The sequence below is a fragment of the Dama dama genome, chromosome 3 (genome assembly GCF_033118175.1).
Source record: "Dama dama isolate Ldn47 chromosome 3, ASM3311817v1, whole genome shotgun sequence".
In the NCBI taxonomy this organism is placed as follows: domain Eukaryota; kingdom Metazoa; phylum Chordata; class Mammalia; order Artiodactyla; family Cervidae; genus Dama; species Dama dama.
Window position 1 is genome coordinate 58969943 of NC_083683.1, and position 25353 is coordinate 58995295.

A 25353-nucleotide genomic window follows, 5' to 3' on the forward strand; every position below is an offset into this window, starting at 1 on the left:
TTTTTCTTGCCCCATCTGGCAAAATTCAAGCCATTGGACCTATTGTACTGTGCTAATGCCTTCTGATAGTGACCTAGAATCTCACAGTTTCTTTGGTAGAAACACTCTTTAGCGTTTGACACAATATGGTCATTCAACCTTTAAACGTCTAGTATTTGTCAGGCACTTTACTAATCACAAGAAATGCCAAAAGCACTTTCTCAATATGCTGCTAACTGCCCTTGGGATTCTGTGAGCGAGCAGGTCTGCCCTCAATAATTCTCATACTCTCTCCTGGGAAATACCCGGAAATGTGCAAAAGCTCTGGCCACATTTCCTGTTCCATGGAAGTCTGAGCATTGCTAACTGATAAGAAACTCTAGCTGCACTAGTGTGCAGCATCCCAGGGGCTCCCTAAAAGATGTCACAAGAAGGCAAGGCCTTGCTGACATTTGCAGTGGACCCATCATGAGAATATCAACCCAACTGAATATGAGAAGTGCTACCGACATTTCAGGTTTTTAGAAAAAAGAAAACCTGTGAAACCATGTCATATAGTAAGCCTCTCCTTGGGGAAGAAGATACTTACCCTCAAAAACAAACCATCATTCAATAACTAAAAAATAGTTATATATTTTTTTAAGTGTTGTGAAAAACACAGATGGGAATGAGAAAAGAGGTGCTTCTTTGCTGTTAGGCTGTTTTGTATTTAATTATACTGAGAGAAAAATTGTCTTTAGTAAACTTTTGCATTTTTGTTGTGCTATATTCAATAATTTTAGAAGTAAGAAAAATCTAGCTTTATGAAACATAGAGATTGGAAAAAAATCTAGCATAGGACAGGGACAAATTCTAGTAACATAGGAATGCTGACATCTTGATTCCTTTAATAACCAACCTATAAGATGGAAATCCTGAATTTTTAAAAATCACTACCTACGCCACTGATTTTTTGCTACAAACACAAAAAACAAACCTGAACTTCTGACTTTAGAACAGTTAGTACAATTGTATTTCTTTAAAAGCCAAGTTTAAGTGAATTCCAAAAAGGTGAAACAGTGATGTAAGCAATGTCATCTCCCAGGTGTTGAAAACAGGCCTCTTACCTTCAAAGAACTGCTGTAGGGCCTCGTTTTCGCCTACCACATCCATGGTACTGAGGTCCTGGTTGTTACTTCCTCATGGAACAACTACCAGATCTCAGGAACGAAGTGCTCTCCTCTTGGCTCAAAGCCTATGAATGTTCTTGAAAAGTTTTCATTTTCTTTTTATTGGAGTGAAGCATCTCTTCAGCCATTGAACTGTGCCCAAAAAGATGGTCAAGTTTTCAAATGTGATTATAAAGCCAGAAGGATATGCAAGCATGCAGAATGAAAATTCATGAAGAGGGAAGTGGTAGCAAGTCCATCTATCTTACTAAAGGGAACTGCTTCTACTCTGCCTTTCGTCTTTGTTTTAAAGACCTTTGTCCTCAGTGACACATGTAATTACATAAATGGGCAATAAATACATAGTCTTATCTCCTATGTGTCCTTTTACACCAATATATTTATATCTCTGCTTCTATCAACCAGATCAATTTAGCTACAACTAAGCAAAGATACAGGTTTTTTTTTTTTTATTTTTACTTAGAGAAAGGGGACAAATCAATACATCACTTTTATAGACATGAAGACTTGTGAAAAAGAAAAGTTAGGGTTTGTTAAATATTTCCAAATCCACCCACAGTGCAAACTTAACTTCCTTAATACACACGTAGTCCATTTCCTCCAGCTTATTTCCTTCAAAAGTATAAGCCATAAAATATGAGAAGTCCCTCTAATGAGCAATAGAACTTTATTTCTGATTTTCTAATTCTTACAACTAAGTACATGACTGACTGTTAGCTGGTTTTATTCCTAAATATAAAGTTAAACCCAAATAACTGTTTTGTTTTCATTGCTTAGCTATTAACTTATCTATTACTAGACAAAAAAGAACACAGTTAGGAAATTAAACCAGGTCTTTTGGCTTCTTCCTTTTTCTCCAAGTTTATTTGGAAAGTTTTTAACCTATAGAAAAACTGAAAGAATAATACAATGGAGTACCCTATATTCTTCAGCTAGATTTAGTAATTACCAATATTTTCCCTTATTGTTTACTTAAGAAAGGCCTCTTAAGTGAACAATGCAAAGAAACAGGAAAACAATAGAATGGGAAAGACTAGCGATCAATTCAAGAAAATTAGAGATACCAAGGGAACATTTCAGGCAAAGATAGGTAAAAGGACAGAAATGATATGGACCTAACAGAAGCAGAAGATACTAATAAGAAGTGACAGGAATACACAGAAGAACTACAGAGAAAAAGTCTTAATGACCTGGATAACCACAATGGTGTGATCACTCACCTAGAGCCAGACATCCTAGAGTGTGAAATCAAGTGGGCCTTAAGAAGCATTACTACGAACAAAGCTAGTGGAGGTGATGGAATTCCAGCTGAGCTATTTCAAATCCTAAAAGATGATGCTGTTAAAGTGTTGTACTCAACATGCCAACAAATTTGAAAAACTCACCAATGGCCACAGGACTGGAAAAGGTCAGTTTTCATTCTAATCCCAAAGAAGGGCAATAGCAAAGAATGTTCAAACTACCGCACAATTTGCACTCATTTCACATGCTAGCAAGATAATGCTCAAAATCCTTCAAGCTAGGCTTCAATAGTATGTGAACCAAGAAATTCCAGATGTACAAGGTGGATTTAGAAAAGGCAGAGGAACCAGAGATCAAACTGCCAACATCTGTCGGATCACAAAAAAAAATCAAGGGAATTCCAGAAAAACATCTATTTCTGCTTCATTGACTACACTAAAACCTTTCACTGTGTGGATCACAACAAACTCTGGAAAATTCTTAAAGAGATGGGAATATCAGACCACCTTACCTGCCTCCTGAGAAATCTGTATGCAGGTCAAGAAGCAACAGTTAGAACTGGACATTGAAAAATGGACTGGTTCCAAATTGGAAAAGGAGTGCCTAGAGGCTGTATATAGAAAACTAACCAATCTGATCACATGGACCATGGCCTTGTCTAACTCAATGAAACTAAGAGCAACGCCATGTAGGGCCACCCAAGATGAATGGGTCATGGTGGAGAGTTCTGACAAAATGTGGTCCACTGGAGAAGGGAAGTGCAAACCACTTCAGTATTCTTGCCTTGAGAATCCCGTGAACAGTGTAAAAAGGCAAAAAAGATAGGACACTAAAAGATGAACTCCCCAGGTTGGTAGGTGCCCAATATGCTACTGGAGATCAGTGGAGAAATAACTCCAGAAAGAATGAAGAGATGGAGCTAAAGCAAAAAAAAAACAAAAACAAAAAAACACCCAGTTGAGGATGTGACTGGTGATAGAAGCAAGGTCCAATGCTGTAAAGAGCAATATTGCATAGAAACCTGGAATGTTGATTCATGCTCCATGAATCAAGGCAAACTGGAAGTGGTCAAACAGGAGATGGCAGGAGTGAACATCGACACTTTAGGAATCAGCAAACTAAAATGGACTGGAATGGGTGACGTTAACTCAGATGACCATTATATCTACTACTGTGGGCAAGAATCCCTTAGAAGAAATGGAGTAGCCATCACAGTCAACAAAAAAGTCCGAAATGCAATACTTGGACGCAATCTCAAAAATAGCAGAATGATCTCCGTTTGTTTCCAAGACAAACCATTCAATATCACGGTAATCCAAGTCTATGCCCTGATCAGTAATGCTGAAGAAGCTGAAGCTGAATGGTTCTATGAAGACCTGCAAGACCTTTTAGAACTAACACCCAAAAAAGATGTCCTTTTCATTATAGGGGACTGGAATGCATAAGTAGGAAGTCAAGAAACACCTGGAGTAACAGGAAAATTTGGCCTTGGAGTACAGAATGAAGCAGGGCAAAGGCTCATAGAGTTTTGCCAAAAAGAATCTACTGGTCATAGCAAACACCCTCTTCCAACAACACAAGAGAAGACTCTACACATGGACATCACCAGATGGTCAATAGCAAAATCAGATTGATTATATTCTTTGCAGCCAAAGATGGAGAAGCTCTATACAGTCAGCAAAAACAACACTGGGAGCTGACTGTGGCTCAGATCATGAACTCCTTATTGCCAAATTCAGACATAAATTGGCTTAGAGGGTAAAGCGTCTGCCTGCAATGCAGGAAACCTGGGTTTCATCCCTGGATAGGGAAGATCCCCTGGAGAAGGAAATAGCAACCCACTCCAGTACTCTTGCCTAGAAGATTCCATGGATGGAGGAGCCTGGTAGGCTACAGTCCATTGGGTTGCAAAGAGTCGGACACGACTGAGCAACTTCACCACCAGAGACATAAATTGAAAAAAGTAGGGAAAACCAGTAGACCATTCACATATGACTTAAATCAAATCCCTTATGATTATACAGTGAAAGTGAGAAATAGATTCAAGGGATTAGATCTGATAGACAGAGTGCCTGATGAACTATGGACGGAGGTTCGTGACATTGTACAGGAGACAGGGATCAAGACCATCTCCCAAAAATGCAGAAAAGCAAAAATGACTGTCTGAAGAGGCCTTACAAATAGCTGTGAAAAGAAGAGAAGTGAAAAAGCAAAGGAGAAAAGGAAATATATACCCATTTGAATGCAGAGTTCAAAAGAATAGCAAGGAGAAATAAGAAAGCCATCCTCAGTGATCAGTGCAAAGAAAAGGAGGAAAACAATAGAATGGGAAAGACTAGAGATCTCTTCAAGAAAATTAGAGATACCAAGGGGACATTTCATGCAAAGATGGGCTCAATAAAGGACAGAAATTGTATGGGCCTAACAGAAGCAGAAGATGTTAAGAAGAGGTAGCAAAAATACACAGAAGAATTATATAGAAAAGATCTTCATGACCCAGATAATCACGATGGTATGATCACTCACCTAGAGCCAGACATCCTGGATTGTGAAGTCAAGTGAGCCTTAGGAAGCATCACTACAAACAAAGCTAGCGGAGGTGATGGAATTCCAGTTGAGCTATTTCAAATCTTGAAAGATGATGCTGTGAAAGTGCTGCACTCAATATGCCAGCAAATTTGGAAAACTCAGCAGTGGTCACAGGACTGGAAAAGGTCAGTTTTCATTCCAATCCCAAAGAAAGGCAATGCTAAAGAATGCTCAAACTATTGCACAATTGCATTCTTCTCACACGCTAGTAAAGTAATGCTCAAAATTCTCCAAGCCAGACTTCAGCAATACATGAACCATGGACTTCCAGATGTTCAAGCTAGTTTTAGAAAAGGCAGAGGAATCAGAGATCAAATTGCCAATATCCATTGGATTATCAAAGAAGCAAAAGAGTTCCAGAAAACCATCTATTTCCGCTTTATTGACTATGCCAAAGCCTCTGACTGTGTGGATCACCACAAACTGTGGAAAATTCTGAAAGAGATGGAAAAACCAGACCACCTGACCTGCCTATTGAGAAATCTATATGCAGGTCAGGAAGCAACAGTTAGAACTGGACATGGAACAATAGACTGCTTCCAAATAGGGAAAGGAGTACATCAAGGTTGTATATTGTCACCCTGCTTATTTAATTTATATGCAGAGTACATCATGCAAAATGCCAGGCTGGATGAAGCACAAGCTGGAATCAAGATTGCCAGGAGAAATATCAATAACCACAGATATGCAGATGACACCACACTTATGGCACAAAGTGAAGAAGAACTAAAGAGCCTCTTGATGAAAGTGAAAGAGGACAATGAAAAAGTTGGCTTAAAGCTCAACATTCAGAAAACTAAGATCATGGCATCGGGTCCCGTCACTTCATGGGAAATAGATGGGGAAACAGTGGAAACAGTGACAGACTGTATTTTTGCGGGCTCCAAAATCATTGCAGATGGAGACTGCAGTCATGAAATTAAAAGACACTTACTCCTTGGAAGAAAAGTTATGACCAACCTAGACAGCATATTAAAAAGCAGAGACATTACTTTGACAACAAAGGTCCATCCAGTCAAAGCTATGGTTTTTCCAGTAGTCATGTATGGATGTGAGAGCTGGACTATAAAGAAAGCTGAGTGCCGAAGAATTGACACTCTTGAACGTAGTGTTGGAGAAGACTCTTGAGAATCCCTTTGACTGCAAGGAGATTCAACCAATTAATCCTAAAGGAAATCAATCCCAAATTGTATCAGAAGGACTGATCCTGAAGCTGAAACTCCAATATTTTGGCCACCTGATGCGAAGAACTGACTCATTGAAAAGACCCTGATGTTGGGAAAGGTTGAAGGCGGTAGGAGAAGGAGATGCCAGAGGATGAGATGGTTGGATGGCATCACCGACTCAATGGGCATGAGTTTGAGTAAACTCCGGGAGTTGATGATGGACAGGGAGGCCTCACATGCTGCAGTCCATGGGGTAACAGAGAGTCAGACATGACTGAGTGATTGAACTGAACTGAACTGAAAGCTGTATATTGTCATCCTGGTTATTTAACTTACATGCGGGATACATCATGTGAAATGCCAGGCTGGATGAAGCACAAGCTGGAATCAAGATTGGAGGGAGAAATATCAATACCCTCAGATATGCAGATGACACCTCCCTTATGGCAAAAAGCAAAGAGGAACTAAAGAGCCTCTTGATGAATGTGAAAGAGGAGAGTGAAAATGCTGGCAAAAAACGATGATCATGGCATCCAGTCCCATCACTTCATGGCAAATAGATGGGGAAACAATGGAAACAGTGACAGACTTTATATTCTTGGGATCCAAAATCATGGCAGATGGTGACTGCAGCCATGAAGATAAAAGACTTTTGCTCCTTGGAAGAAAAGCTATGACAAACTTAGACACATATTAAAAAGCAGAGATATCGCTTTGCCAACAAAGGTCCATCTAGTCAAAGCTATGATTTTTCCAGTAGTCATGTATGATTGTGAGAGTTGGACCATAAAGAAAGCTGAGTGCCGAAGAATTGATGGTTTTGAGCTGTGGTGTTGGAGAAGACTTGAGAGTCCTTTGGACAGTATGGAGTTCAAACCAGTCAAGCCGAAAGGAAATCTGTCCTGAGGACACACTGGAAGGACTGATGCTGAAGCTGAAGCTCCAGAACTTTGGCCACCTGATGCAAAGAGCCAACTCATTGGAAAAGACCCCGATGCTGGGCAAGATTGAAAGCAGGAGGAGAAGGGGATGACAGAGGATAAGCTGGTTGGATGGTATCACCATTTCAATGGACATGAGTTTGAGCAAACTCAAGGAAATAGTGAAGGACAGGGAAGCCTGGTGTGCTGCCATCCATGGGGTTGCAGAGTCAGACATGACTGGGTGACCAAAGAAAAACAAAAAAATTTCTCCCACTTTTGCTCTCTCTCTCTCTCTTGCTCTCTCTCTTGCTCTCTCTCTCTCTATATATATACACACACACACACATATATATATAAACACATATACTTGTTTTGGCTGAGCCATTTGAAAATACGTTGCTGACATAGTTATTTCATTCAGAAATAACTCTGTATATGTCTCCTAACAAATAAGGGTGTTTTCCCACATAAATCATGATATTATTGTTACTATCATTATTGGACCCAAGAAATGTCATATTAATTTAATACTAATATTTTGTATATAATTCCCATGATTGTGCCAAAACTATCTTTTATGATTTTTTGTCTCATCAAGGATCCAAGCAAGGTTATACATTACCTTTGGTTATGCGTTTCTTACAATATAGAACACTCTCCTTGTCATTTTTATTGGTTGGTTTTTATAAGACTGACACTTGTTTAACAGTCCTGGTGTATTGTCTGGTAGAATGTCCCACATTTTGAATTTGTCATATTATTTCATTTTTGTAAGAATTGGTATGGGTGATGAGTATGATTCTTAATAAGTATTTTAAAACTTCACACTTACAAACTGTTAAAACAAAAGAATTAATTTTATCCTGGAGAAAGAAAATGAGGCTTAGAATCTTGTTTTGAAGGTTATATTGGGCCCCATATCTTTAAGGACAAGTCATCAAGTTCTTCATGAAATAGATTTTCTATTTGAAACAAATATAAAACTTGTGCTAAACTCTCTGTTAGGTGCAGAAAATAAAAAGATGTGTAAATCATGGTCCCTGCCTCCCTAGGCTCAAATGCAGGGCATGAGAAAAATACAAGGAACTGTAATTCAAGGCAGAGTCTGATAAGAGCAGGGGAAAACATCCCAAGAGAACAGAGGCAGGAAATATTAATTTCATCTGAAGGGACTTGTAAAAGTGTCATAAAGAGCTAGGATTTGAAGAGACTTAAACAATGGCTATGTCTTTAAACACTTGAGCAGTGACTTGGAGGGGAGAAAGCCCATGAACTGAGCCTGGAGTCACAGTGGATGCGTGGTAGAGTGAGAAAAAAAAATAAAGGGAAGTAGGCTGAAGAAGGGTTTGGGTAGATTTTGAATGTTTGGCTAAATCTGAATTTGATTCTATGCATATTCATTCTAAGTATATCTGTTGATGTCTTATATTTAGATAGTGTGTGGTACATGATATAGTTAAATCTAATTTAGAAAGAAGCTGTGTTAGAGTGTGCTGATTGGGGCAGTAACTAAATTTATAGCAGCTGAGATGCTACTGCAGAATCCAGATAGGCAGTAACAAAGCCTGAAGATGCTAGAGAACCAAGAAGATGTGCTGCTGATTGGATGTGGGAAGTAAGGGAGAAATCAGATATGATTTCTCAAAAGGATTTCTTTACCTTTAGGTGCAGAAAGAATTAAAATGTCTAAAACGTGTGCGTGCATGCTAAGTTGCTAATCCCATGGACTGTAGCCTGCCAGGCTCCTCGGCCTGTGGAATTCTCCAAGCAAGAGTTCTGGAGTGGGTTGCCATTCCCTTCTCCAGGGGATCTTCCCGACCCAGGGAACAAACCCTTGTTTCTTATGTCTCCTGCACTGGCAGGCGGGTTCTTTATCACTGTGCTGTGTGCTGTAATTAGTTCACTCGGTCATGTCTGACTCTTTGCAACTCCATGGACTGTAACAGGCCAGGCTTCTCTGTCCGTGGGGATTCTCCAGGCAAGTATACTGGAGTGGGTTGCATGCCTTCCTCCAGGGGATCTTCCCAACCCTGGGAATGAACTCAGGTCTCCCACATTGCAGATGGATTCTTTACCATCTCAGCCACCAGGGAACCACCTAAAACATGTAGCCTATGGCTAAATCTAGACTCCAAAGCAAGCTCCCAGCCAAGTTTACTGAAGGCCATTGGAAATTAAGTCAGCACACTGCTTCCTCTACCAAATGATGATTCAGGATTCTATGCAACAGTTCACCCAGAGACTTGACATAGTCAGCAGAGAGTAATGAGTGATAGGAAGCAAATCAGGTTTCATTTAACAAGCTGAGAGACAAAGGTTAGACGTGGAGTCCCAAGCTCAATTATAGGACCAAGCAGATAAGTGAGTAAAATGGGTCAAAATAAGCAAAAACCACCATGCAAGCATATTGATAACCGACACCTGACCCTTAGCCGTGGTGTCCAGGAGACAATTATGGGTGGTGGGGCAGAGAGCGAACGAGAGGGGACACACCCTCAGGGTGGAGCTGCCGGCTGCAGGTGGAGTCACTCCACCTCCTTCACGTGCCGCCGCTCAAGAATGTGGACTCGGGGTTCTTGAAACGGTCAACTTGAAGAGAGGAGCTGGCAACGCAGCTTTAAATCACATTTGTAAATGTTGCAAATAATCCGTTTAGAAACAAAACAATAAACCAAGACACTGTCAAAGACAAATTCAGCACATGTGTGAAAGCACAGTTCGGCCTTCAGGTGGCAATGTCTGGGTTGGAGGCTAAATCATAACCAACAGGGTTTGAGGAAAGCCTCAAAAGAATGAAGAAAGATGTTGGAACGGCTAGAAAATACATCTGTATTGATTAATGAGCAAACAGCTGAGCACAATACAACTGGTGCGAACTGGAATTCAAGTGGAAGTTTCTCCCTCACAGTGAATAATAAATATTACCTAAATTTTGCCTCAATTCTGAGCTTTACTTCCCCAATGGTCTAAGATTTTCCAATTCTACTGGGCACCCCATCTTGCACACATTTGATGGAGATTCATTATCTTGAGTAGCAATCTAACGTAGCTGTCCCTTGGATTTGTTTGGGATTAACATTTCCTAAGAACACCAGTAGATAAACGATCAGAGCTGAGCTGCTGTGGTTAAATCGGGGCATGTAGTGAAGGGAAACTTGTCTGTCTTAAGACTGTCCTTGGTGGATGAATCTAGAGCCGGTTATACAGAGTGAAGTAAGTCAGAAAGAGAAAAACAAATATCGTATATTAACGTGTATATATGGAATCTAGAAAAATGGTACTGATGAACCTCTCTGCAGGGCAGAAATAGAGACACAGAGAACAGACCTGTGTACACAGCGGAGGTGGGACTGATTAAGAGTAGCACTGAAATGTATGTATTACCATATGCAAAACAGCTAGCTAGTGGGAAGTTGCTGCGTAACACAGGCAGCTCACCCTGGTGCTCTGTGACAACCTGGAGGGTGAGATCGGGGAGTGGGAGAGACATTCAAGAAGGGAATATATGTGTTGTTGTGCTGTGTTCAGCTGTCTGACTTTGAGGCCTCATGGACTGAAGCCCGTCAGGTTCCTCTGTCCATGGGATTTCCCAGGCAAGGATCTGGAATGGGTTACCATTCCTTCTCCAGGGGATCTTCCTGACCTAGGGATCGAACCCTCGTCTCTCACATCTCCTGCATTGGCAGGCGGGTTCTTTACCATTGAGCCACCAGAGAAACTCCAAGTAAGTATCTTTTAAAAGGCTGTCCCTGAGACCCATCGCTCCAGAATTCTTGTATTCATACCAGCCCTCCCTCTTGAAGTCAGTGTTCGTGGGCTTGTACTTCTGGGACAGATGCCTTTGGCAAGGATTTCTATTCTTTGACAAGCTTGCTCCTCTTCTCTATTTTTTTTTTTTTTTTCATTTTAAAAAGATTCATGAATTGTTTTCCAACCTGATTTTTATTTTTTTCTTTGTTAACAATAACCACTGTGGAAACTTGATGATTTTCTATTGAGTTTGGCTTTATTTTTCCAAGAAGCCATGAGAGGACATTTTGATTTTTGTTTTTAAAATGATTATGTCGGCTGCTGTCAGGAATTATAGAGGGGCAGGAGTGGAAGCCAGGATACCAAGTAAGAGGTTATTGCAGGAATTCAGGTGAAAGATGATGATGGCTTGGACAGAGTGGAAATAGTGAACATTGAAAGGAGTGGATGGTGCCAAGATATGTTTCTGAGACTTGATGGGACTTGCTGATGGATTGGACTGAGGTAGTGGTGACAGAAAAGGAGAAATCAAGAACACCTAGATTGTTGCTTAAGCAGCCGGGAAATGTTCAGCCACGTTAGATTTGAGATGCCCATTTGAAATCCAAGTGGAGTGGCTGAGTAGGCAAATGGGTACAAGAGTCTGGAGCAAGGAAAGGTGTAACGCCAGGGCTGGAGATGCAGTTATGAGCAATAGTTACATAAAGTTTTCAAAACCATGAGCCTAAATGAGATGATCTAAAAAACATTCAGATAAGGAGAAAGGGGCCCAGCACAGAAATCTGAGGATTCCAGTATCTAAAAGCTGAGTTGAAAAAGGGCCAGCTAGAGCCTGACCAAAGCTGTCACAGAAAACTCCCCATTTCCAACCACAACTTACAGAGATCTGCATGGTCTGACTGCCCACTCCCCCACTTTTCTCGTACCACTCTTCCTACTGCCAACTGCACGCTAGCTCTCCTTTCCGTTTTTTCATTTCTTCCTCAGGGGTTAACACCAGCTTTAAAACACTCTCCCTACTCTCCTCCCTTCTCAAGACTGGATCTTCTCAGAGCCCCGCCTGAAAACGCCAAGTCCTAAACGTGGCCTTTCCACACCACCCAATATGAAGCGATCATCCATTCCCTCTAGCCATTATCCCATTTTAATTATAGAGGACGTGTCCAGTCTTTGAACATTTGTCTTTTTGTCCCTTTCTTACTACTGAGAGCTCCATGAGAACTGAGACCTTTGTCTGTCTTGCTCGTTGCTGTACCTGCAACACCTGCTTCTGACACATACAAGACTCCCAGAGATGTGTGAATGAATGAATGAACGAATGTAGTGTGGAGGAATTCTCTTTGTAGAAGTCCTACACACAAAGCACAAACAAATTCATACTGCTTTGGACTCTTGTTCTTAAATTAACTTTTATTGGAGTATATTTGCTTTACAACGTTGTTAGTTTCTACTGTACAGAAGATGAATCCGCTCTCTTTGTTTTAAACATTGTATCCTATGGGGGGGAATCTATGTAGGGAAAAATTCAATGAAGAAAATCTTTGAAAATAAAAGCTGAACAAAATCAGACCCATTTTAGAGTCTGGGTGCATGAAACAAAAAAACACAGGATTCACAAGGCGGTGGTGGTGGAAGTGGGTAAGTAGGTGGTTGCACGTTCTTTTCAGGACTGAACAAAATCTTTCTTCTTTCAGTGTAGATGTTTAATTAAAGGCTGTGGGCTGTTAGAGCTGGGAGAAACCACGGAGAACACCGGATCCAGCTTTACAGAGGCGGCCGGAGAGGAGTGGCCAGCTGCCTAACTTTCCAGTTTTTGCAGACCCAAGCCTGGACCAGAATGTAGGTCTTCTGAGCAACTCCCAATCCAGATTTCTCTTCACTGGGCTAGGCTCTCTTCCCAGCTCTGAACTTACTTAATGTATCCAAAAAATCTTTTTTTTTCAGAATTGGTAATCAGGGCAATTAAACTCTGTGTAGAAATATTCTCGAGAACCTAAGTCACTGATCAGCACCCTAATCGTCCCTCTCCTCTGCCTTTTAGTGCAATTAGCTCCTCTGTAGTCAGTCTTCTTCCAGGCTTTTCCTCTCCTTGTCATAGGAACTCAGGGCTCAGTGCCGTATTTCTGACTCCCAAGTATCCCCAAAGCTCTCATGGCTAACTACACCCAAACTTATCTCCTGTTCTGACCTTACCACTGAATTTAGACTTGTATATCCAGTAAAGGCTTCCCCAGTGGCTCAGTGTAAAGAACTTGTCTGCAATGCAGGAGATGTGGGTCTGATCCCTGGGTCAGAATATCCCCTAGAGAAGGAAATGGCAACCTACTCTGGTATTCCTGCCTGAGAAATCCCATGGACAGAGCCTGGCAAGCTACAGTTCATGGGGTTGCAGAGTCAGACATGACTTAGCGGCTAAAATAACAACAGCATCCAATACCTACTTAACATTTCCACTTGTAGTGTCTGTAGTGACATACACCTTTTCATTCCCAATATAGGGTATTTGGTGTTTTCTTTTTCTTCAGGATAACTTGCTAGAAATTTGTCTATTTTGTTCATCTTTTCAAAGACTCAAAGGCTTTGATGATCCTCTACTGCATTCTTTTCTATTTCTGCTCTTATCTCTTTCATCCTGCTCTTGTATAGTTTCTTTAACAGGACACCAAGCTCATTTTTAAAATGTAAGTAAGGACTTAAAGCTATAAACTTTTCCTTGAAGCCTTTCTCTGCATCACTGTAGGTTCTGATATTATTAGTTAGCTCTTAGTTAAATTTTAAATTTCTATTATTTCTATTTTCTCATTACGTCTTCACAGTGCACCAAATTTTTAGCTTTATCTAGAACCTCTATTTCTAATAATGCTTTTGTCTCAATGACATCTGTTTTGTCTGTATAATCACACTAGCTTTCTTTTGGTATTTTCCTGATTACATTTTTCCATTCTTTGATTCTAACTTTTCCATGTCCTTATGTTTTGTGTAGTATATTTTAATCCAATTTGATGATCTTTTTACCAGTGAGTTTATCTCATCATTTTACCTTTTATTTCCATATCATACTGTTTGGTTCTCTACTTGGTCTTTTTTTGGTCTTTTAACTGATGTCTCCATCTTTCATCTAACAAGATGAGAACTTTAATATATCCCCATATTATCTGGTCTCCTCCCATTCCAACTGTGTTGATACAGTAAAGAATTTCAGTTCTAAATTGTTATGAATATACTTGAAATTTAATATTTTTCTTTACCTTTGTATTTTATTGTTTTTAAGTTATCAATAAGCTATTACTTTTCCTCTCAAATCTCAAGCATCTCCTGGATTTGTTTCTCTTTTATTTTAGTATTTTCTTCAAAAGTGTTTTTAATTTGCATCTTTGGGTGGAAAAATCTTCTGAAGCTTTTAAAGTCTGACAGCATGTTTATTATGTCCTCACATTAGAGTAACTATCAAGACATGAAATCTAGTTTCAAATTTCATTTTCAATTTCATATTCTTGAGCTGGGTATAGTGATCTCCAAACACAATTAATTAAACTATGCTAACATCCTAAAATCAAAACCTTACAGTGATTAAGCTTTGTAGAATATTTAAGTAAAGTTTACTTTTTGTTTCAGAAATGTACATATGTAGGTAGAAAATATCTGAAAATCTATTCTTCAAAAATATGGAGTGGCTTTCACTAGATGGGGACACTAAAGTAATTTCTCGTTTCATTTTGCTTTTCTGTACTTACTATATGCAGGAGATGTTATGAGATGCGTGTTTGATCCTTGGGTCAGGAACACCCCCTGGAGGAGGGCAAAGAAACTCCAGTATTCTTGCCTGGAGAACCCCATGGACAGAGGAGCCTGGTAGACTATGGTCCATGGAGTCACAAGGAGTCAGACAAGACTAAAGTGACTTAGCATGCATCCATGCTCCATGAAACTATTTACTCTTAAGTTTTTCCAAGCAATTTCTATTTTATAATTTGAAATTTATAAATCAAGAGGTTCTATGATCAGTCTATCCTTTGCAGGTGTCACTCTTTCAACCCACATCCCTTACGACTCCCTGGAGGGCACATCATATTAATTTATCCTTATGCCCTTTCAATGACTACTCAGTGCTCAACAAATATAAAGTATAGATACATTACATCCAGATGCCAAAAGAATGCATCTCCAGGATAAAATGTGACTGTCTTCTATCGGATGTATTTAAACCAATCACCACAATAATGGGATTCTTTAAATTAGAACCGAATGATTAAAACAGAGAACTTTCTTTTCAGAAGAAGTCTTTCTTTAAATAAAGTCTTTTCTTTTAATCTTAACATATAAAAACAGACAAAAATAGAGTCATTCTAGTGGGTGTGGGGGGAGGAAGGTGATCCTGTCCACTTAGCCTTCTTCCTTGTCCTTCATAGGCTGCTGCACAGTTTGAAAATTACAGTTCAAATTCAACTGGCCCTATGCACCATGTCAGAGCTAGAAGAGAAAGCAAAAACACACTCAGTTTAATAACATTTATTTATTTAGCTATTTTTTGCAACTATAAATTACAATCACTAGTACACCTGTAATTCTTTATAGTGTGTTCAACTAAATAATAAGCAAACATAGCATAGGTCAGTTTAAAAAGAAATCACAGTACTTCTTAGTATAATCTGCAAAAGAGGGAAAAAGTCTTGGACCCGCTCCTTGGAAATAAATATCAAGTAACCGTAAAAATATTCAGCCATTTTCCATGTCTTCAGGGAGGTTCATGGATGGTCCCAGGCAGAACATCAGAGTTCCTCTTTGAAATAGCCCAGCTTTGCCAATGACATCTCTTTTCTCAACTGCATAACTTCCCAAAACATTTGGTCAACTACACAAACAGAAAAGAGGGACACATAAATCATAAAATATCATCTTAATTATTTTCATTTCAATGAAAATTTAGGATTAGCTGAAATGCCAACTGGACATTTCTAATGATATACCTAATACTTAACATCCTATCACTTATTTCACACTAACTTTTCCATGTACTTCTGAGCATCCCAGTTTTATTAATAAATATATTTACTGATTTTGCCACCACAATTTGTTAGATATTATCAGTGACTACCATTTTAGTCCAAAAGAAGGTAGACATTTCAGCGTCCTGAGTAACTGGCGATGTTGCTGCCTTTTTGAGTAACTATTCTCAATGCTCGATTGTGCAAGAGTTACTATCTCACTTATGGATCTTCTTGCTCTAGTTTGCTATATCTTGGCCATTTTTCACTTTTCATTAAAACTAACAGAGTAAATAGGAAAAAAGGAAAACACGAGACACTCCAGAGAACTTAGTAACATTCTTTGTAATAACAGGGAAAGATTCTGTGTATGACTCAACTAGAAATAAAAATAAATTCAGAGGATAAGCTGTAAATTTCTATTATCTCTGCTTCTGTAAGTCCCCTCTAGTACGTGGGGGAAAGTTGGCTCTGTTTTAGATTATAAAAGGTCTCCCTCTGACATATGATCAGATTAGACTGATTTAGATCAGTGGTTCTTAACCAGGGAGATTCTGCCCCCCAGTGTGCATATGGCAATGTCTGGAAATGTTTTTCATTATTCACATCTAGTGAGTAAAGCCCAGGAATGCTATTAAAACATCCTACAATGCACAGGACAGCCTCTCTCAATAAAGAATTATCTGGCTTAGAATAGTAATAGTACCAAGGCTGAGAAACCCTGCTTTACGTTTAGCTGCCTTAAATCCTTTTCAACACAAGGCACAGATAATAAACAATGTAAAATCAATAATAATTCACTACAAACCCATGCAATATATAATGTGTACCAAATACTGTGAAATGAAACAGTAAGAGAAGCTAGAGAAGATATCATTTTCATCACTGTCAACCCCCACCCTTATGACCCTTTCTTCTTATTTTTATAAGTAGAGTACTTTTCATTCGTCCCTACAAAAACTCTTTTATAACAAGTAGAAAAAATATGCTTGACAACTTGGCACAAATCATCTGTTCTTAAGCTTAAATAATATTACCTACCAACAGCTATTCAAAAAGATTTACATTTTATTAAAGTCAGAAAAAGTCAGTTCAATTAGCTCAGTTCAGTTGCTCAGTTGTGTCCAATTCTCTGAGATCCCATGGACTGGAGCACGCCAGGCTTCCCTGTCCATCACCAACTCCCAGAGCTTGCTCAGACTCATGTCCACTGAATCGGTGATGCCATTCAGCCATCTCATCCTCTGTCGTCCCCTTCTCCTCCTGCCTTCAATCTTTCCCAGCATCAGGGTCTTTTCTTTTTTTTCTAGTATTTTATTTTATTTTTTATTTTTATTTTTATTTATTAGTTGGAGGCTAATTACTTCACAACATTTCAGTGGGTTTTGTCATACTTGATATGAATCAGCCATAGAGTTACACATATTCCCCATCCCGATCCCCCCTCCCACCTCCCTCTCCACCCGATTCCTCTGGGTCTTCCCAGTGCACCAGGCCCGAGCACTTGTCTCATGCATCCCACCTGGGCTGGTGATCTGTTTCACCATAGATAGTACACATGCTGTTCTTTCGAAACATCCCACCCTCACCTTCTCCCACAGAGTCCAAAAGTCTGTTCTGTACATGAGTCAGTTCTTCACATCACATGGCTAAAGTACTGGAGTTTCAGCTTCAGCGTCAGTCCTTGCAATGAACACCCAGGACTGATCTCCTTTAGGATGGACTGGTTGGATCTCCTTGCAGTCCAACGGACTCTCAAGAGTCTTCTCCAACATCATAGTTCAAAAGCATCAATTCTTTGGTGCTCAGCATTCTTTATACTCCAACTCTCACATCTATACATAACTACTGGACAAACCATAGCTTTGACTAGATGGACCTTTGTTGGCAAAGTAATGTCTCTGCTTTTTAATATGCTGTCTAGGTTGGTCATAGCTTTTCTTCCAAGGAGCAAGCGCCTTTTAAATTCATGGCTGCAGTCACCATTTGCAGTGATTTTGGAGCCTCCCAAAAAAGTCTGTCCCTGTTTCCATTGTTTCCCCATCTATATGCCATGAAATGATGGGACTGGATGCCATGATCTTAGCTTTTTGAATGTTGAGTTTTAAGCCAAATTTTTCACACTCCTCTTTCACCTTCAACAAGAGGCTCTTTAGTTCTTCTTCGCTTTCTGCCATAAGGGTGGTGTCATCTGCGTGTCTTGAGGTTTATTGATATTTCTCCCGGCAATCCTGATTCCAGCTGAATGCTTCATTCAGCCTGGCATTTTGCATGACGTACTCTGCATATAAGTTAAACAAGCAGGGTGACAATACACAGCCTTGGTGTATGCCTTTTCCAATTTGGAAACAAGTCTGTTGTTCCATGTCCAGGTCTAACTGTTGCTTCTTGACCTGCATACAGATTTCTCAGGAGGCAGGTAAGGTGGTCTGGTATTCCCATCTTATGCAGAATTTTCCACAGTTTGTTGTGATCCACACAGTCAAAGGTTTTGGCATAGTCAATAAAGCAGAAGTAGCTGCTTTTCCGGAACTCACCTGCTTTCTTGATGATCCAACGGATGTTGGCAATTTGATCTCTGGTTCCTCTGCCTTTTCTAAAACCAGCTTGAACATCTGGAAGTTCATGGTTCATGTACTGTTGAAGCCTAGCTTGGAGAATTTTGAGCATCATTTTGCTAGCATGTGAGATGAGTACAATGGTGCTGTAGTTGGAACAATCTTTGGCACTGCCTTTCTTTGGGATTGGAATGAAAACAGACCTTTTCCAGTCCTGTGGCCACTGCTGAGTTTTCCAAATTTGCTGGCATATTGAGTGCAGCACTTTAATAGCATCACTTTAGGATCTGAAATAGCTCAACTGGAAATCCATCACCTGCACTAGCTTTGTTTGCAGTGATGCCTCCCTGAGGCCCACGTGACTCTGCCTTTTTACAAAAGCATAGAAAGTACCGCACAGTTTAACGCCTGCGTGTCCGCTCTGCAGCCTCTTTTCAATACTGATCAGAGGCAGGTTTCACCCCTATTCTTTTAGGCATTAAAACCTAATTACCAAAAAAAAAAAACCCTAATTACATAGGATTATAAACAAATGACTGTTTTCAATATACCAGAGTCTGAAGATGCTAAACTTCAGTTTTTACCAACACAACTATTTCTTCCAAAGGATTAACATTCACTGATTTACATTACTAAAACACAGTAGGCTTTTACCAGTTTTTCAGTATAAGAAAATTTTCAGGGTCTGGAAAAAGATAAACAGGAAAATTCTCCACAATTTCAAATACAAAATTGGCAAGGACTTGTCCCTAGCTCAGTACCTGTTATTTCTGTTTTAAAACAACCATATGTATTAACAAATATATATATTTTGGAGTTGTCAGGTCATGTTAGTTTCTATGCCTGTATTTAAGACATCTGACTATAAAATCATAACTAGTCATGAAAGACTACAATTAAAAATGCTGCCAGCCTGGCACTAGGTTAGCTCTCTGGATATACCATCTACATGTTTCTGTTGATTTGGAAGACAGTGATCTTTACTCCATTAGGAATTGCCCTCACGACTACTTTATTAACTCACATGTGAAAGAAGAAAATACAGAAAAAAGCTTAGTGCTCTGTGGGCTCCACTAATTAAAATAAGCCTGACCACATTTAGAGCTTGCTCAGTTTTATTTCTTAAGGAGTATATTCTATGGCCTTTATTCTCCTCTCACATTTACCATCTGGTTTATCATATATTCCTTAAACATTAAAACTGATCCTGCTTCAAACTCAAGATTAGAGTAAAATGTGACAAATCTAAGCATACAGCGTGTTTTAAAAGATGCTTTTGTTCCCAAATTCTTCACACATTTTATTAGACTGATAAAAGAGATTCAATATAAATGTACCAGTAACGTTTATTTGAGCATTACTATTATGTTCTATACTTTTTACTGAACTTTCATGGAAATATTTTATAATGAATTGACACTCACCATCTTGCTGTTTCACAAGTCCCTGCTGAATGTACCGAATGTATGTGAAAAAGTTACAGACAGACGTGATCTAGGCCAAAAAGAAAAGAATGTTAAACAGTCAAATGTTTCATGTCAAAGAGAACTTTATTAAAATTCATGGTTACGTTACTTACCCTGTATCTGCAAAAAGGAGAAATATAATAGTAGTTGCTTGAGTCCCCTAGTTTAATTCTGTGTTTACAGGACTTGCTCTGACCTGTGAGGGCACATTTTCTGTAAAATAAGGATAAATTTTAGTTTTTAAAAATTAAAAGCATTTTGCCTCTACTTTCTGAACAAGTTGCACATTCATTCAGACAACAAATATTTGACAACCTACCCTGTATCAGGCACTCTGTGAAGATGAGAAAGACAAAAGCCCTACCCTCTAGGGCTTACATTCTAGTAGAAGTTTACAGGCATAGCATTCAGTATGGTCCTAGAAATAAAAGCTAGATGTTTTAATATATGTCCTTGCTCAGTCACTTCAGTCATGTCCGACTCTCTGCGACCCCATGGACCACAGCCCGCCAGGTTCCCCTGTCCATGGGATTCTCCAGGCAAGAATACTGGAGTGGGTTGTCATTTCCTTCTCCAGTGATAAAGTATGAAGTGAGTGAAGTGAAGTCGCTCAGTTATGTCCGACTCTTTACAACCCTGTGGACTGTAGCCTACCAGGCTCCTCCGTCCATGGGATTTTCCAGGCAAGAGTACTGGAGTGGGTTGCCATTTCCTTCTCCAATGTATGTCCTAACCAGGAACAAAGTTACAAATAAATAATCAGCTGCAGGGCAGGCCACAGCTTTCCACTGGGACTTCAACTTCTGTCTTAGTTGAAAAAAACTTTAAAGTGACTGTTCAAGTCTCAAAACATGTTACTGATGCCCTGCAGGACAACGGTTTCCAGATGGGATACTTTTCGGTGTGTTGGGTTGGTATATATGAATTTAATGTGGCACCTAGGACTGAGAAATACAAAGGAATAAGATCCCTTACAAATACACTGCATCTTAACAATTACAATTACACAAAGGGTACACACTACATTTAGACATACCAACCTTCCTCTTTGCATACTACAACATGTATGAGGGTTTTCGGGCTACAAGAGGGTGGAGGTCTCTTGAGATCAGAGAACGTCCCGTATTCATCTTTTAACTGCCTGACAGTAAGTATCTGCTGGGCAGGGAGCAGACCTTCAGTGGTTGCTGGTTAAGCGACAGGCCGCCTGTCACTCTGCTTGCTCAGTAAGATCAGGCTGGACTCACAGCAGCCCAGCCGTCACCCTGCTAAATCAGAAGCTTGACTAAGGACAGCCACCACTCCTCGTCCATGCAAAATCAGGGTAGCTCTAAAGTAAAAGAAAGTGGCCAGTAGCATTTATAGGACATTATAAATTATAAAGAAATATGTATTAACTAGACATTGAATTTTCAGCTACACTTACAAGACATATGAAATGAATGTGGCTCCATATTAAGCAAACACACAACAAATGGTTCCTTAAAAGAGAATAATTTTGGCCATTCAAATCACAAAAGAATTCTTACCTTTTCAAAGAGATTTCACCTCACTGTTCCTTTATTAGAAAATTCCTTTAATGATCTCTAACAACATTTAAAAGCACTACTACTAGCTTGAGGAGGATGGACGATCAACAAAGTTAAGGCACAAACGTTAAAAGTCCTTCGAACTATACTATTTTAAGTATAATTTATACAAGAGAAAAAAAGTACCATCAAACTGATAAAAATCACCTTTACACTGCTCTTCTGGAAGCAGACATATATCTGTTTGTCTACTATTTTTCTAACTTTCAGATGACTCAGGTAAAATGGTTTTAAGTATCAACTTTTAAAATAATAAAGTGTTTAAGTTATCTCATTTCTGAAGTTAATATATTTTTATTTGAGCTAGAATTCAATGCTGTCTTCTGAGCTCTAATTCCAATTTTTTTTAAAAAAAAAAACATACTACACTACCTCAGTATCTCAACAGCTCTAGTCCCAAGAGTTCAAAGCCTTGCTTGCCATTTTCACTCAAGGATGTCAACGTGTCTAAGTCTGCATCTATCATCTTGTAAACCAGAGCCCTTCCTATTAACTTCCAAAAGCTCACATCACCCATCCAACCGGTCACCTCTAACCCCTTTCTTTACACATCTTTCCTCCCCATACACTCATCATCCACTGAACGTAGTTTCCTTGTTCCCTTCTTCAGTCTTTGTTATCCAAATTCCACCCATGCTTCTGAGTCCAGATCAAACCAAAGCCCCTCCAAGAATAGTTCTGATCACCACCAGTGGAGTGACCTTGCTTTCCACAAAATTCCCAGAGCACTATGACACTCGCTTACTGACTGTCTTGACAATCTCATCCACAAGAGCCTTAGCCGGGGCCATACTTCACATTTCATTAAAAAAAAAAAAAAGAAGAAGAAAAGAAAAGACAACATTTTCTTTTAGTTTTCTCCACACAATATGCACTGCAAACATCTTGGCTTCTGGCCCCATTTCCACAAGCACAATACCCTTAACTATGTAAATTGTTCCCTAAATAGCTCAGTTGGTAAAGAATCCACCTGCAATGCAGGAGACCCCCTTTGATTCCTAGGTCGGGAAGATTCACTGGAGAAGGGACAGGCTACCCACTCCAGAATTCCTGGGCTTCCCTTGTGGCTCAGCTGGTAAAGAATCCACCTGCAATGCAGGAGATGTGGATTTGATCCCTGGGTTGGAAAGATCCCCTGGAGAAGGGAAAGGCTACCCACTAGAATATCCTGGCCTGAAGAATTCCATGGACTGTATAGTCCATGGGGTCACAAAGAGGTGGACATGATTGAGTGACTTTCACTTTCATTCAGTATAATTATTTTAGTAAAATATTGTAAAAATCTACTGTAACTGAGATTTCATTTGATGATATTGCACATTTAATATGTGGGATAGATATAATGCAACTATAAATTTAAAATCATACAATAAAAACTGCTATTTGTAAAGTAAGGTATAACACAGAACTCAGAAGTACAATAACTGCTATCATTAAAGATCAGGATAAAAATACCCAGGAGTTTGTTGATGGGTAGAATCTAGGAATGTAAATCTCGTCCCCAAAATTCAGAGGCCACCATACACTACAAGTCTGGCATGGGGAGCATAAAACAGGACACAGCTCTAAGTGGACAGACCTGTGGGTCACGAGCAAACACAGGACTGGAAAAATCAGTTACCCAAATACCAGCACTGACTGATCCTGCTGAGACTGCAGTGTGCGTAACAGGAAACAGGAAGAACCAGACAACCCCCACACCTGGCTTTAACAGACCTGGCAGTTCATCTCAACCAGCATTTCCTCTTCTGCATTCAAACAGCCTGCCTGATAGGATTCAATTGTTGCTAGCTAGCAGCTCTCTTGGGCCTCCCAGGTGATGCTAGTGGTTAAGAACCTACCTGCCAATGCAGGAGACATGAGAGACGTGGGTTCAATCCCTGGGTGGGGAAGATCCCCTGGATGAGGGTATGACAACACACTCCAGTGTTCTTGCCTGGAGAATCCCATGGACAGAGGAGCCTGGCGGGCTACGGTCCATGGGGTGGCACAGAATCGGACACAGCTGAGCGACTTAGCATGCACGCATACGAGCTCTCCTGGGCTCTTCAGTCCCCTCATACTGATCCAGTTTTTAACCAACTAAGCAGCTTCCCCTAAATTTTTCAAAGTCACTTTTTAAACAGTTATGCCAAAGGTTTTTAAGTACTGCTGGTTTCAGTCTTTCCTCCTCCCAGAACTAGTTGGAAAAAACCTTGTTCTGTTATGAAATGTGGAGTCACTCCTGAAGGTACACAACTGTCAAATATCTCTTACACATGAAGACAGAAATGTTTCTTTATCAAAATGAGAAAGCTTTACAATGAGAGTACTGAAGGAGAGGACTAGCCAAGTCTTTTTGGTAACCTGTTTTCATGCTTGGTAAGACCTGGTCTAATTCACTGTCTTTTCAAATTATTTTTGACAGCAAACTTCAGGAAAAAATATTTTATATAAAAAGCCCAGAATATGGAAAGTATAACAAAAAGAAAATCTGCTTATGACCCATTAAAGAGATTTCATAATCAGGTAATGGATTACAATATGTGGTTTAAAAAAAAATAAGTTTCTGACACCTGATCTACCTGGATCCCATATACAGGTCTGTAATTAAAGAGCTCTCCACTGACGATACATCTGAAATCCCCACACTGCCTGCGGGTTGGTCTCTGGGCTGCACAGACTCTAAACAGAAAACCGCCAAGAGATTTAACCATATTTAAAACCAGAAAAAATTAAACTAACTACAATACATAAAATTTTTAAAACTCAGTATTCTTCCACAAGACATGATTTTGAAAACATACTTTGGTCCTCCACATTCAACTGCAGATGCTTTCACGAATCGAACAGGTTGTAATCCCACTGGTTCAATGCTTAACGTGTTGTTCTCCACAGCCTCCAGAACAGCTGAAGCCAACTTCACAGAACACAGAAAAGTATTAGATGCTGACAGGAAAATGTAAAAATTCTAGTTCACAGTAAACTGATGTTTAAAAATTATTTTTCCCCAAGTCCCCCTAGATTTGCCTTAGCTAATGAAAAAGAAAGAAACCACATAAGCATGGTTTGAATTATTTTGTAACTTCAATATTGTTACGAAAAGTGATTCAGTTACAGCTAAGTAACTTTTCTCATTTTCTGGAAGGAAATAAAAGACATTAATTCCAGATCACCCCTTATCCACAATTAACATCCACTATTAAAGTCACTTCAAAATGAATATCCTAATGCTTGATTTTGCTAAATTTATGCATTATTTCTTAATACTGGTCATCATAACAGAGCAATATATATTAAACAGAACTATATATTTAATGATCTCGTATTTATGTGCACAAGAGTATACAAAAGAATTAAATGAATTATCAAATATTAAATGCCCAGATGGAGATGGCAGTAACTGATAAACAACTGACGAAATGGGCAAACTACTTTATTCTGGCAAGATTACTCATACGTAGCAATCTATCTAAAATTAGGGCCAGAGCCATACTGACTAACAGCTATATATCAAAAGCATTTTATTCTTCCTCTTAACTTCTCCTTACAAGTAGTATTGTAATTAAATTCTCTAAAGACTCTTAGGATTAAACTTTCTAAAAACACTTATTGATTGGATATTTGTAGACAAACCTTCCGCATGTAAGAACAAATTAAAATTATGACCTTACATTTGCATAGTGTTTTAAGGTTTTCTGTCTACTTGAAAGTGTCAAAGTTAGTCACGCAGTCATGTCCAACTCTTTGAACTGGACTGTAGCCCACCAGGTTCCCCTGTCCATGGAATTCTCCAGGCAAGAATACTGGAGTGGGTAGCCTTCCCTTCTCCAAGGGATCTTCCCAACCCAGAGATTGAACCTGGGTCTCCTGCATTGCAGGCAGATGCTTTACCATCTGAGACACCAGGGAAGTTTTTCTATCTACTTAATTGACTTCGTTTTGTCTTAACAACCCT

At 39.4% G+C, this 25353-nt stretch overlaps 2 protein-coding genes across 10 annotated transcripts in view; both read right to left on the reverse strand.

Moving 5' to 3' along the window:
- Positions 1 to 1415, reverse strand: part of MYRFL (myelin regulatory factor like) — a 115142-nt gene extending 113727 nt beyond the window's left edge. For 3 of the 5 annotated variants that reach the window (XM_061130196.1, XM_061130192.1, XM_061130170.1), the window contains exon 1: positions 1086 to 1414. Coding sequence is in view for 4 of the 5 variants with exons in the window: in XM_061130192.1 (XP_060986175.1) it covers positions 1086 to 1131 (46 nt within the window). In the remaining variant the exon portion in view is untranslated. Of the gene's footprint in view, positions 1 to 1085 lie in introns of all 5 variants that reach the window. The other 2 variants (XM_061130188.1, XM_061130179.1) reach the window with 2 other exon arrangements.
- Positions 1416 to 15316: 13901 nt separating this feature from the next.
- Positions 15317 to 25353, reverse strand: part of RAB3IP (RAB3A interacting protein) — a 49429-nt gene continuing 39392 nt past the window's right edge. For all 5 annotated transcript variants that reach the window (XM_061130218.1, XM_061130204.1, XM_061130211.1 and 2 more), the window contains 4 exons: positions 24203 to 24315; positions 19941 to 20040; positions 19786 to 19855; positions 15317 to 15670 (listed from right to left, as the gene is read on the reverse strand). In XM_061130218.1, the coding sequence (XP_060986201.1) occupies positions 15588 to 15670; positions 19786 to 19855; positions 19941 to 20040; positions 24203 to 24315 (366 nt within the window). In that variant the 3' untranslated portion in view covers positions 15317 to 15587. The remainder of the gene's footprint in view (positions 15671 to 19785; positions 19856 to 19940; positions 20041 to 24202; positions 24316 to 25353) is intronic.